The sequence below is a fragment of the Grus americana genome, chromosome 1, assembly GCF_028858705.1.
Source record: "Grus americana isolate bGruAme1 chromosome 1, bGruAme1.mat, whole genome shotgun sequence".
Classification (NCBI taxonomy): Eukaryota; Metazoa; Chordata; class Aves; order Gruiformes; family Gruidae; genus Grus; species Grus americana.
Genome location: NC_072852.1, coordinates 94429866 through 94444428, shown reverse-complemented (window position 1 = coordinate 94444428; position 14563 = coordinate 94429866). Strand labels below are relative to the sequence as shown.

Genomic DNA, 14563 nt, shown 5'->3' with positions numbered 1-14563 from the left:
TGCCTAGCAAGATCGTGGAGCAGATCCTCCTGGAAACTATGCTCAGGCACATGGAAAATAAGGAGGTGATTGGTGACAGCCAACATGGCTTCACTAAGGGCAAATTGTGCATGACTAATTTGGTGGCCTTCTACGAAGGGGTTACAGTGTTAGTGGGTAAGTGAAGACAACTGACATCATCTACCTGGACTTGTGCAAAGCATTTGACACTGTCCTGCATGACATCCTTGTCTCTAAATTGGAGAGACAGGCACTTGACAGTGGATAAGGAATTGGCTGGATGGTCTCGCTCAAAGAGTTGTGGTCAATGGCTCGACGTCCAAGTGGAGACCAGTGACGAGTGGCATTCCTCAGGCATCGGTATTGGGACCGGCACTGTTTAACATCCTTGTCAGCAACATGGGACAATGAGATAGAGTGCACCCTCAGCAAGTTTACCGACAACACCAAGCTGTGCGGTGCAGTCGACACGCTGGAGGGAAGGGATGCCATCCAGAGGGACCTTGACAGGCGTGAGAGGTGGGCCCGTGTGAACCTCATGAAGTTCAGCAACGCCAAGTGCAAGGTCCTGCACAGGGGTCGGCACAATCCCAAGCGCGCTATAGGCTGGGCGGGGAATGGATTGAAAGCAGCCCTGAGGAGAAGAAAGACTTGGGGGTGTTGGTTGATGAGAAGCTCAGCATGAGCCGGCAATGTGTGTTTGCAGCCCAGAAAGCCAACTGTGCCCTGGGCTGCATCAAAAGAAGCATGACAAGCAGGTCAAGGGAGGTGATCCTGCCCCATCTACTCCGCTCTCGTGAGACCCCACCTGGAGTACTGCGTCCAGCTCTGGGGTCCCCAGTAGAAGAAGGACATGGAGCTGTTGGAGCAAGTCCAGAGGAGGGCCACAAAGGTGATCAGAGGGCTGGAGCACCTCTCTTATGAGGACAGGCTGAGAGAGTTGGGATTGTTCAGCCTGGAGAAGAGAAGGCTCTGGGGAGACCCTATAGCAGCCTTCCAGTACCTGAAGGAGGCCTACAAGAAAGCTGGTGAGGGACTGTTTACAAGGGCATGTAGTGATAGGACAAGGGGTAACAGCCTTAAGCTGAAAGAGGGGCGATTTAGATCAGATATAAGGAAGAAATTCTTTACTGTGAGGGTGGTGAGGTGCTGGAACAGGTTGCCCAGAGAGGTTGTGGATGCCTCCTCCCTGGAAGTGTTCAAGGCCAGGTTGGATGGGGCTTTGGGCAACCTGGTCTAGGCAGGGGGGTTGGAACTAGGTGATCTTTGAGGTCCTTTCCAACCCAAACCATTCTATGAATTCCTTATTATTCAATACTACTATTGCCAAGAATGACACAACTAAATTCATAAACTATTCTGCTTACACAAAAACATTTACTAATGCAACAGCTATCTATGCTATCGTAACAATGGTGCAGAACTGGAACTTTACTAATTGTGTTACCCTTCAAATTAAAATGCACAGAATTTCTATTAATAGGACAGAAGTTTATGCAGTCAAAACCTTGAAACTTAGTACTTTCAGTAAGATACTAAGAACAGAGGTTCTTAAGATCAGCAGTCAAATAACTGTAAGAAAATAATGACTGAGTCAAAATTCCGAACACATTGTACACAGACAAGTGGACAGGCTAAAACATCCTCTTCATGTTAGCAAAAATTAAAAGCAAACTGATTGAAATAACTGAGATACCAGTAGCTAAACAGGTATGAACTATCTGTGTTAAATTCTTTTTTTAAGAGTTTAGCATCCATAAAGAAATGTAATCCTTTTACAGCTCCTCACCAAGTGAAACTAAGTGGTCATGCAGGTAAACAGCAGAAATTATATGCCCAAAAAGAAACAGCACAGGTTAAATGTTTCTTAGTCATCCAAGGGTCAGGATTTGTTTTCTTTTTCAAAAACTAGACAAAGAATTCTCAAACAAAAGCCATTTTCAAAATCAATGCTATTCTGTGGTCCAAATGTCAAATCACTATCACATTTTCAAGTATAATTTTTAATTCAAATAACATAAAAAGTGTTTAAATATAAAGCAACAAGCTCAAATAGAACATGAATAGCACAGCTCAAGCTGTTTGCCTCAAATAATGGAAGGCAAAGCACAAAACTTTGCAAAATCTGATATTTCACAGTCTTACCATATTAATGAACAGGCTTCACAGAAAATAACCCACCACTTTGTATAAAAAACAGCAAGATGTTTTTTAATAGAGGTTGCTACATGGCCTTTTACAATAACATTACTACTGCTCCTGCTCCCCACCCATCCTAACCTCAGTTTAGTAACAAATCCAGTGTTTATGCTTGGACAATGGTTTCTACTATACCACTATTTTTTAAGAAGGACCATAGATGTTCCATAATATTTGATTAAAGAAATTAATCTAAAAGGAACCCTAATCAGAAAATGCAGGAGGAGAGGGAAATCCTTGGACTACAAAACAAATTCCAGGTAATCCTAACTGCTTCCCCAAAGCACAGGGTGAAGCTACAGAAGTGGAGGTGACATGCAATAGCTTATTTAAAAACTTTTCAAAATATGGATAAAATAACAAATACAGAAATATTGCCAATATGTCGAGCAGCAATTCCAACAAGGATTGCATCTGTACTGATGATTATCTGAGCTATCAAAGCTGATGCATTCAAGGCAGCACTTAACTAGCTGATGACTGAAGCTATACAGAACAGCAGTGATCACATTAAAAACCTAATGCATCATTTCCCAGAGTATAAAGCGGGTGGCAGAATTGCAGAAAAGAAGACAAATTATTTTTCTCTTATGCGAATAACATAAGAAAACAATCCTCCAAATCTTGAAAGATGAACAAGTCTGTTCAGTAGCAGAAAAATAATTTTCCTAAAGACTGTACTAAGATGCTAGAAGGTCACTTGACTTGAGATACACACAGCGACAGCACACAAGCTTCTGAAAGAACATTTACGTTACCTTTGTAACACTAGGTCAGATACTTGACTTTTATAGCCGTGTACGCACATACACCTCTATATAAACCCAATGTGCACTGTACTGCTTAAATCCAAAGCAAAATGCAATACATTCTGAGATCCAGTATGAGAACCCTAAGAGTGTTTACACAAAATGGTGGTTCCTGCTTTCTTGAGAGGAGTGGACTAGGCTAGCACAACCTCAACAGGCTCCCAAAGACGAGCTGGGTGGAACAGAATCAGTACTGTGAAACAACCTCCCAGAAAAGACGGCTCTGCAGAACACATTGATGTACCTTCTGCCCACCAGACCCACTTAACCACTTCAAATAAGGCTCAGTAACTGAAGGAGGAAAAATAACTTTGCTGAGATACTTGTTTTCAAAAGCAAAGACTATTCACCATTTTTAGGTCTACACTTCCAATATCAGCTCACTTTCCCCCAGGAAAGGCATTCCTCCACACAATTCCGAAGAGCACTGCTGCTGCTCCTCCTCCTCACTACATCTATCTTCAAGGCGCAATGCTGGGAAGTGACAACAAGCACCAGAAAACCTAAGTCAGTAGACATGTCAGCTAAGCCTGGCAGAACTTTAAGCCCTGGTCTCAAAAAATTCTTCTGTACTTCTCATCACAAGGATGAAGGGGATTTGTCTCAGCACTCCTGCCTACATGGTACCAATCCCTGAATCCTCAAAAGTCTGTATTCTGCACAACTGCATCTTCAAAACACTCTGCATTCTTAAGTAAAACTGTCCTATTAGCAAAACCAAACAGTTCAACAGAGCACTGCCCTCCCCATCAGAAAAGACTTATTCTAGTGTTACTTTGAGGAATAATAAATCTCTCATCCAAAGCACTGGAGGTCTTTTTAATCAAAATAATTCCTTATGGGTTTGGCTATGATTCTCTTCCTCCCAGATGAGCCTAGCCAAGGACAATGGATACAAAGGGCAATGAGACACCACCCAATCTAATTCAGTAAGAGTAGAAAAGGGTGTGAAGGGCAACACATGACAATTGCTCGTATGGCAGACAGTTTTGTGGTAGCACTTTATATTTACATGCCAGGAGCTCTTTGCAGCAGGAACAAGACACCTGCAATGGTCTACCTTGGTGGCTGGAACCCTTGTCAGTCCCTTGTTCCAGAAAGAAATCATCTCTTCCAGGACATCTACAGCCTCTCTCCCTCTCATTTGCCCAGCTGATGGATATGCAGCTAGAGCCACCTTCTCTGTCTGCTTCCTTCTCCCCAAATCATGCCACCTGCCTTCCAAATCTATAGTTGGAGAACACTGTTAGATCCTTTCGGGCTTGAAGTTCACAAGTGGGAGATTATCTTAGTGACCAAAAGGGACAGACAGTTATTTTGAAGTCTGAAACAAAGTTTAAGGAAATGAAATTCACAAAAATCACGCAGCTAGTTCTAGTCTTCCCACCTGTCCCAGGAACTTCTGAACTCGGCATACTGCAAGCCAAAATGCAGTACTTCAGTAACAAAGGCACCAAGACACCCCTGTACGGTATAGAGTAAGTGGCCAGGAAGTCGCAACAGTCGCTTGTTTCAGCCACCAACATCTGAATGGCCACGAGCTAGTTCAGGTACTACAGAAAGGCAGAGGTTTGGCTGCTGGCTCAGCATGTGCCTAATTCTGAACTGGTCACAGTCAAAAGACACCACTGTCTACTGCGTTGCCAGATAGGCAAGCAGTGGGGAGACCAGGAGCACTGTGGAGAGAAGGGGAGGGTACAGAAAGGAACTGAACAGGGAACATACAACGTATTCAGGAATACTGCAGTTCAATCACAAAACACAAGGCCATGGAAAACTGTTCCATTACGCTCAATGTACACAGAGCCATTAGTTCTTTCACTGAGCTTTTCAGATCATGGTAAGACAGCACCATACATTCAAAAATTATTTTTCTCATACTGAAGCAAACATTTTTAAGCTACAGCGATTAATTACTTTCTGGTACTTTCTTCAACAAGGTTTGAGTAAATAACAACATCCTTATGGGTTGGCATTTGTTTAGAACTAAATGTGGGAATCACATTCAAAAACAAGCATCCAGAGTTAATTTTTAAAGAAAAGGTTGCAAACAAGTCTGCTTCAAATCACTTGGGAATCAACTTCAGAATCTAAAGTTTATTTTTAACTTAAGGCTTTATTCCAGTTTTACATGCAAATCAGTATCCACTAGGAATCCCAACAGATGGCTACCAAACTACATGTGTGGTAACAAAGTTCTTGCTCCACAGACCCTACAATCTTCATACCTTCCGAATTAACTAAGACATTACTCAACTTCTACTTTGATGAAAGCTAAGCAACCATTTCTCTCTTAGCTGTGTTTTTCTAAATCGAAAAAAAGGTTAAACTTAACTAATGAATAGGCCATACTGAATTTAAGTCAATAGCTGAACATCTGTTAAGAGCACCGTTTCTCAAAACGCAATCCACAAAGAGCAGGAAGCTTACAAGGTGCTGGCTTGCTTTCATTCACACCTGCTTAATTACGTGAAAAACAAATAAAACACTAAGTATTTTCAAATATCAATTTCCTTGCGACCAGGAGCTAGAGTCCCTACAGCATTGTTTCAAAATCACAAGAGCTGACTTGCATGGCCATCGGCTGGACAGTCCCTGATGCACAAGACTCTACGAAACCCAGCATGGGGTACTTTTTTTAGTTTTTTTCAGTGTTTCTGAAGGTGTTCAGCCTCCTACAAAATGCTCATATTTTCCAAGACAATGAGATACTCAAGTTCAAGACCTTGACCAAGGAATGTCAAATTATATACACTGAATGATTCTCAATATGACAGATAGAAAAAAAAAATCCCACTCAAATCCTAAAAATTAATACAGTGGGCTACTAAGTGAAAAGCATATTCACCACAGCAGTACCTGCACTTTTGCATTCCTCAGTTTGCAGCTATCTGGGAGGACGAGGAGAACATTTGACCCAGTATTCAAAACAAGTTTCACATTGACCAAAACCATATTGTTATTTTTAAATCAGTTCATACTAGGGAGGTGCTCTACAGAAAAGCATGTGAGAAATGAAAACACTGTATCTTCAGAACAAGATTTAAATACCATGTAGTATGTGAGGCTTAGAGCTGAACAGTGGAAAAGAAAATTAATAGTTGCTTATTAACAGAGGATCAGCCTCCCTAACATAACGAATGAGGCTAGGTTCCTACATAGTATCACTCACTGTATTTTTATAAAAGAGCTTAAAAGCAACTTTAACTGTGGAATGTCCTAAGCCTTGGCTACTTTCATTGGCAATCAACATATTCTCTTAGAAGCCTGTGCATATATTTAATACACTAATTTAGTAACAGCTTTGTGCAGATCCTTCATCAGCAAGACAGCAGTTTCATTTCTGTATGGGACTCCCTACCCAAATTAGAACTGTGCCAGCATTTAAAGATACAGGATACGGGTTCCCCAACCTTCCCTGGAATGAGATAAATGAAAATATTTTGGCAAGGAAACAGTCGTTTACAAGCAGAACTTTTTCTTAGAAGCTCCAATAGTTTCTCATACTGAGGAGCATTGTATTCAAAAACATCAGAGAGCCTAACCTTAAAACAATCTCTGCTTTTTGTTACCAAATAAAATGAAGCTTGTCAATAAAGAGGTTCTCCTCCTGCTCAAAAGCGAGATTTCTGTGCAAACTTTAAGCACTAACTAGAGGGACACTGGAAACTGAAGTTCTGGGTAGAAGCTCTTCAGTGGTTTCTCAGAGTACAGAAAGATAAAGTGAACGGCATACCTAAAAGCCTGCTGTACATGCAGTCCGGCTTCTTGCTGCATGGTCCCTCCCCCTTTAGCAGCACACTTCTGACCACTCACTGAGCCAATTCAACTCAGTAATCTGGAGGAAAATTATTACTTTCCCCCACACACACCCTCCCACAGTTATTTTGGTTTTCTCTGAGAATAACAAACTCAGTCTGCTCACCAAAAGGTCAGAAAAGTGTCAGGTCAGCACAAGTATTTGGAGTGTAATGCTCCTACAGCATGAACTCACACCTTGCTGGTGCCTGACTCACCCAGCAGCAGCCTTCAAAAGACTAAATGCTAAAATTGCCCAATTTCCTCTCAAAAGCAAATGGGTCTTCTCCTCCTCCTTTATAAATAAATTTAAAATAAAAAAAAAATTAAAAAAAATAAAATCAGGTATGCCAGATGCTTTTTAGTGTTAGCTTTGTATGTATATAGGAACATACTTAAAAAAAATTAAATGCAATTATCTGGAAATAAGATGAAAATGTAAGTCAACGTGGCTAGTTTGCTCTATGGACACATTTCTGACCTTTTTCCATTCAAAAAATTAATTAAAATCTATGCTTAACAGTACAGTGCCTATGTTATCACTATGTTCCAGTATATAAAGGTGGCTACAAACAAGATGGAGTTCCCTTTTTACAAGGAGTTGCATAGAAAAGACAAGGGGTAACGGGTGCAAGTTACTCCTGGGGAGATTCCAATTGGACTCTAGAGGAAAACTTTTCCCAATGAGAACAATCAGCCATTGGAATAATTTCCCCAGGGAAGTCGTGGATTCCCCAACATGGGCCAATGTTAAGATTTGCTTGGACAGGGTGCTGGGCCATCTTGTCTAGACCGTGCTTTTGCCATGAAAGATTGGACCAGATGATCCTTGAGGTCACTTACAACCTAGTATTCTATGATTCCATGATTCTATAATACATTTCCAAGCATTTGTGACATTCAAATATATTTTCATCTCTCTCTGAGATGTACAGAAAGTTATGTGAAAACAGAGTTGAGTTTCCAAAATGAAGCAAGACCAGCACAAGAACCAACTGGAATCAAACCCCGTAAAATTTCTCAACTGCTGCATTCACAGAAGCAAAAGTTTCAAGATGCTGTCAAAACATTCACTCCCACCACTTTCTCCCAAGCATATGATCAAAGTGACAGTTACTGTGGCATCCTCTGATCGTCTGCCATGAAGCGACGAACTTGTGCCTTATAATTTTCAAAGTGCTATATCTAATCAGTAATTCCACCCAAGAAGGAGAAATCTCCCTGACTTCTCTAAACAAACAAACCCAACCCTGCCTATCACAGATTCTGGACTCTTACCCCTATATACACTTCTACATACTTTTGTGCACATCTAAGTTTATTTTCACAGCAAGGAGAGTCTCCCCTTTATCCGCCTCCTGGCTCACACCACACAGAGCATGAGGAGGAAAAACCCAAGGGTCCCCCGCGGCTCGGGCAGCCTCCTCTAGAAACGGGATGTTGTTCAAGATGACAAACCCCACCACACCCTCCAATTTCAGACTGCTCTTGTGCCCCCAAGCTAATCCCCGCAGCCCAGCGGCTCCCCCGCCTGTCCCCTCGGTCGCGCCCCGCCCGGGTGAAGCCCTCCCGCCCTCAGCTCCCCCTGGGGCCGGAGCTCCGGGCCGGCGGGGGGCGGCCCAGGCCCGGCAAACCTTCCCGCACTTTGGGGGCGTGGGGGCTGCCTGAGGGAGCCCCCACGCTCCTCGACGGGGCGGGCACCCCGCAACAGGGGAGTGGGAAGGAAGAAAAGGGGGTTTCAAGAACGGGGCTCTTCTTTCGCCCTTTGTTGGCCAGGGAGGGGGCAGGTTCAGGGTGTGGGGTCGCATGCCGGGGGGAAGACCAGAAGTGGGGGCTCCCTCTCCCCGCAGCAGAGTCCCGGAGGGCTAGTTTCCCTCGCCCGCTCGGCTGCCTCCCCTCTCCCCGGCCGCCGGGCAGCGGGGTTCGCCCGCCATCGCTCTGCCCGCCCGCTTTCGCACTCACCTTTCTGCGCCCCGGTGCCCCGCGGCAGGAGCAGCAGCGGCGGCAGCAGCAGGAGGACGCTGAGGCGGAGCAGCGAGCTCGCCTGCCGGGTCCCCGCGGGGAGCGGCCGCCCCGGGCTCACCATGCCCCGCGGCGTGGCCAGCGCGGCCGGCAGTCCGAGGGCATCGCGGGCTGCGGGGCGGCCGGGCCAGGCCGGGCAGCGTCTCTGCCCTGCGCCCCGCGGCCGCCAACGGGACGCGCCTGCGAACCAGCCAGCCAGCGCGCGCCGCCAACCGCCCCCCGCAACCGGCCCAACCGCTTCCGGGTGCGCGGCGCGGCCCCCGGCGGCTGCGGGGCTGCCCCGCTTCCTGCCGCCCCCCGCGCGCCGCCGAGAGGCAGCCCGAGGCGCCGGGGGAGCCGCGGCGTCCCGCCGGCTCTGGGCGGGGGAAACCCCCCGGCGGCGGCTCCGACTGCGGCCCCGCAGAGCCTGGCGCCCCCTCCCCGTCTCTAAGGGCGCCCTGGGAGCTCCGAGGGAGGGAGCGAGGCAGGGAGGGCGGGCGGCGCCTCTGGGGCGGCCTGCGCGGGGTCAACGGCCCCGACACTGAGCCCCTGGGAGTCAGCCCCGAAATTTCGTCTTTATTCCACCTCCATCCTCCTTGACCAGTTCGCCAAGAATATTTCACTTTTTTTCTTTTTTTAAATTAGAGATTAAGTGAGGCAAAATTGCTTGGGAAAACAAAACTCCTTGGAAATAAGAGTATTGCTGTTGTTAATAGAAGAGGATAAACTGGTGTCATAGATCCTCACACAGAAACGCAAATTCAGAAAAGCAAAGGGATTGGCTAAGAAGTCCCAAGACATTACAATTCTAGTTCCTGTCATCTAGCTTTTGAACATTGACAGTCTATAATTGGAGAGGCTTGCTTTAGGAGGCTAAATTCACCCCTGGGGAATAAATACTTTTTTTTTTTTTTAAAAAGTAATTTTCAAGTCTTACAACAAGAAGGCAAAATAGCACATTTGGAGAGACTTATGGTAGCTGTTACTGTACTGAATTAGTTCCCCATGGCTGTCAAGAAAGCATATTTTGTGGGGAAAAGCACCCTAAGCACTGGTAGGATCGAAGAATCACCTTTGTAATGCCATCATCATCATAACGGAAGGGAGCACCTCAATCACATGCCTTTCAGTGGTAGATTAAATGAATGTATTTTTCAGATGCCAATGAAATGTCATGTCCGTGCTTCCACAGCCTCAGTCCCGGCCTTGCGCTCTCCCAGCAAGGCCTGAGGGACGAGGGGCACCCATAAGGACATCGTTTCATGTTTCTTTCAGCTTCAGAACCAAAAGCTTCTGAGCCCTCCACTGACCCCGCTCACTCTCACTACAGGGCAGAGGGGATGTGGGACTCCAAAGTTTCCAAAGATTGGTCTCTCTGCCAGCAGTTCATCCTTTCTGCTGTGGAAGGGCTGTTGCAAGTCAACCCCATGTCCTGGTGGTTTCCAGCTCCAGTGGTTCCACTGTTAAAGGTGTCTTAAGGCAGAAATTGTTCTCCACTTCCTCTCCCAAACAGCTCTATGAAACACACACTGCTTTCCTGGCCAGTGGTGTCCAGTGCTGACCACACCAAAATGGCAGGAAGAGCATCTGGGGAGTCAGTCTCACCCAATCCACAGAGTTGCTTGAAGGACTATTTAGAGGATGTTTACTAACTCTTTTAACATTACTGTCCCTTGTTGAGATACTGAAAACTGAACAACGTCCAGTTGTATGCTCAGGGCTTTTTAAGGCTTTTTTCATAAAGAAACAGGCAGAATGTTCTCTCTCCTTCCTTGAGCATATCAACCATATCACTTGTGCCAAATCAAGGAATAATCCAGAATAGATTTGGTTGCTCAGACTAAAGAGAGCAAAATTTTGATGCACATTTTTTACTTGTTTGGCCCACAGTTGTGCCAGAGCTGCCAGGAGGTGGCTTCTCATATATTTAGGGAATGTTAAACATGAGGATTTGAATACATTACATATTTTTCCCCTTTTGAAACCTTTTTAGCAACACAAGAAGAGACCCCAATGAAAGCAAAGTCAGTGGAAGGATATCTCAGATGAGGCTGTTTTAAGTCAGCTTGTAAGATGTAATAGTCACCAAGACATCCTGCAACACATAATGGAAGATGAATCAAAAGTAATTTATATGTGTTCCTTTGTCTTCCATTCACTAAACACAGAAGTTTGTACCACAGGTTACGTGAAGCAGTTATATCACTAAAATAACATCCTTTCTGTACTACAGAGAGCACATTCCTCAGATCACTAAACATTAGTGGTATTTGTTGTGTACTGGAAAAATCGCTCCTTGAATAATTTGTGGCTTAGTAGTGCCATGCATTAACAGGAGCATCTGAACATCCTACACATAAATCAATAACAGTCTCTGGTGGACCTGACAGAGGTTTCCTCCTGTGTTATTTTCTGTTGTGAAGGCCATGGGGGTGTTTTGTTAGCTTGATTTAACTGTTCTGAAGGTTTTTATTTGTTCATGTAAAAAGGAGATCTGGATCTGTGAGAGGGTTTTTTTCTAGAAGGGGCGTGAAAACTCACAGAATTCCCAAAAGCAGCCAGAGACTGAATTTGCTTAATATATCTTGGAAGTTTGTCCTGAAGCCACATTCCCTGACCACAAATGGTTTATGTGGAGCCGTAGTAGGTTACATATTTTGCAAAGAGAACGCCATCCTGACGGAAGTGGTGACAAAATATGAAAGGTTATACACCCTAAAAGCCTTAAAGATTTCTGGAATCTGCAGAGCCAAAGAATTAGGAATATGGTTCCATTACCAATGCAACTGTTTGGATGGCTTGTCTTAATACATGCTTTTTATGCAACAAAAAAATCTGAAGAATTAGATAAATCCAGATGCTCTCCCTGACTTTCAGAATTTTCCTTCTTCTAAGAAGATTTCAGCACAAAATGAGTTTAAATAGACCAGCTGCAGAGTACTGCACATTTCGGTTCGTGAGAGTTCCCAGGCATCTCCTCTGGGGAAAACAGAACTGTATAATAAAGACTCCATTTTAGTTTGTGACTTAGAACTGTCTCTGTTATCAAATCAAAACAGATATAGAATTAAAATATTGTGGGAAGCAAATACAAATATAATATTGTACAATACCAATATCATAAGAAATCAGCACAATTTTTTTTTTCAAGATGGTAAGTGCAAATAGCTTCTCAAACAACTTCTTACTGCTGATAGGAGAACGCTTAGCCAACTAAGCATTTCTGTAATGTTTCCTTCCCATTACAAGTAACGGCTAGAGGTAAATGAAACTATCATCTCCATCTGGTTCTCTCATTTCCCTTGAGAGGCTTCTGATGCACAGGGTTTCTTTCCCACTGTGGCTCTCTAGCTTTTACATTCTTTTATTGCATTTCTAAAGCTGAATTCAGCTGGAGGGCAGGGCTGCTATTCAGAGGGAGCTCCACAGTCTGGAGAAACAGGCTGATGCAAACTTCCTGGAGTCTAGCAAGAGCAATTGCATGGTCTTGCATCTGGGAAGAAATAGCTCCATGCAACAGTACAGGCTGGGGGCTCTTGGAAGAAACTCTGCAGAAAAGGACCTGGGCATGCAAGTGGACAATTTGAATATGAGTCAGCAGTGGGCCCTCACAGCAATGAAGGCCAACAGCACCTTGAGCTGTATTAACAAGAGGGCCAGGGAAGTGATCTTTCATAAGACTTCGTCTGTGTCCAGTTTTGGGCTCATTCCAGTACAAGAACAATATTGACATATGGAAGAAAGTCAATCAGAAGGCCTCCAAAATATCAGGGGCTGGAGAATATGATGCACAAGAAGAAGCTGAGAGAGCTGGAAAAGAGAATCATAGAATCATAGAATGGTTTGGGTTGGAAAGGACCTTAAAGATCATCTAGTTCCAACCCCCCCGCCACAGGCCAGGACACCCTCCACTAGACCAGGTTGCCCAAAGCCCCATCCCACCTGGCCTTGAACACTTCCAGGGAGGGGGCATCCACAACCTCTCTGGGCAACCTGTTCCAGCACCTCACCACCCTCACAGTAAAGAATTTCTTCCTTATATCTAATCTAAATCGCCCCTCTTTCAGCTTAAGGCTGTTACCCCTTGTCCTATCACTACATGCCCTTGTAAACAGTCCCTCTCCAGCTTTCTTGTAGGCCTCCTTCAGGTACTGGAAGGCTGCTATAGGGTCTCCCCGGAGCCTTCTCTTCTCCAGGCTGAACAATCCCAACTCTCTCAGCCTGTCTTCAAAGGAGAAGTGCTCCAGCCCTCTGATCACCTTTGTGGCCCTCCTCTGGACTTGCTCCAACAGCTCCATGTCCTTCTTCTACTGGGGACCCCAGAGCTGGACGCAGTACTCCAGGTGAGGTCTCACGAGAGCGGAGTAGATGGGGCAGGATCACCTCCCTTGGCCTGCTTGTCATGCTTCTTTTGATGCAGCCCAGGACACGGTTGGCTTTCTGGGCTGCAAACACACATTGCCGGCTCATGCTGAGCTTCTCATCAACCAACACCCCCAAGTCTTTCTTCTCCTCAGGGCTGCTTTCAATCCATTCCCCGCCCAGCCTATAGCGCGCTTGGGATTGTGCCGACCCCTGTGCAGGACCTTGCACTTGGCGTTGCTGAACTTCATGAGGTTCACACGGGCCCACCTCTCACGCCTGTCAAGGTCCCTCTGGATGGCATCCCTTCCCTCCAGCGTGTCGACTGCACCGCACAGCTTGGTGTTGTCGGTAAACTTGCTGAGGGTGCACTCTATCTCATTGTCCCATGTTGCTGACAAGGATGTTAAACAGTGCCGGTCCCAATACCGATGCCTGAGGAATGCCACTCGTCACTGGTCTCCACTTGGACGTCGAGCCATTGACCACAACTCTTTGAGCAAGACCATCCAGCCAATTCCTTATCCACTGTCAAGTGCCTGTCTCTCCAATTTAGAGACAAGGATGTCATGCAGGACAGTGTCAAACGCTTTGCACAAGTCCAGAATGCTAAGAGGAGACTTTCTTGCTGCCTACAACTACTTGACTGCAGGACCGGATTGGAAGATGGAACTAGCCTCTTCTCAGAGGTGCACGGCGATAGCACAAGAGGGAACAGACACAAGTTGCAACATGGTAAATTCCGTATTTCAGATAAAAGGGTTAAAAATAGTATGAGGGTGGTCACATGCTGGATCAGGTTGCCCAGAGACATTGTAGAATCTCCATCTTTGTACATGTTGAGGACTCCCCTGGATGTGGCCCTGACCAACCTGATCTGATTAGACCTGTTTTGAGCAGGGAGTTGAACTAGATAACACCTGAAGGTCCCTTCCAACCTGAATTATGATTGTATGATTCTAAGGCATCAGGTAATGTACTATGGAGGAGAGTCCTGCACTGACAGGGGATGTTCTAAATGAGCAAAAGAGATTTTCAGCTTTCCAGTTTCTGTAGTTACTTATCTGTGTTCTCTAATTGAAATAAATACTTACTCTGAGAAAGTGGATTCTTCTGCACTTGAAGAAAGGGAATAATGCATTTAAAGCAGACAAATTATTGACTTCCTTTGTTATATTAACACATTAGATCTTTGCTAGCACCTCCATCTTCTTATCTCTTAATTTTTTAAATGTCACATATGCACTAGATGTTTTCTGTGATGGTGAATACAAAGGCCCACCCACCCAGCTAATACAAGTGCTGTATGTATATCTAAGGGCCATATGTCTCCTTTTTCTTGTCAGCAAACACCTGAAGTTTATTACTAGCACTGTTCCCAGATAATCACTTAT

The 14563-nt window shown here is 45.0% G+C and overlaps 1 protein-coding gene across 2 annotated transcripts in view; it reads right to left on the bottom strand.

Annotated features, from left to right (window-relative positions):
* LOC129205500 (discoidin, CUB and LCCL domain-containing protein 2-like) overlaps positions 1-14563 on the bottom strand; it is a 65848-nt gene that overhangs the window by 43695 nt on the left and 7590 nt on the right. Inside the window, exon 1 of one of the 2 annotated variants that reach the window (XM_054823045.1) lies at positions 8769-9230. The exons of the other annotated variant lie outside the window; for it this stretch is intronic. Coding sequence (XP_054679020.1) covers positions 8769-8892 — 124 coding nt within the window. The 5' untranslated portion in view covers positions 8893-9230. Of the gene's footprint in view, positions 1-8768; positions 9231-14563 lie in introns of those variants that run through there. 2 annotated transcript variants of the gene reach the window in all.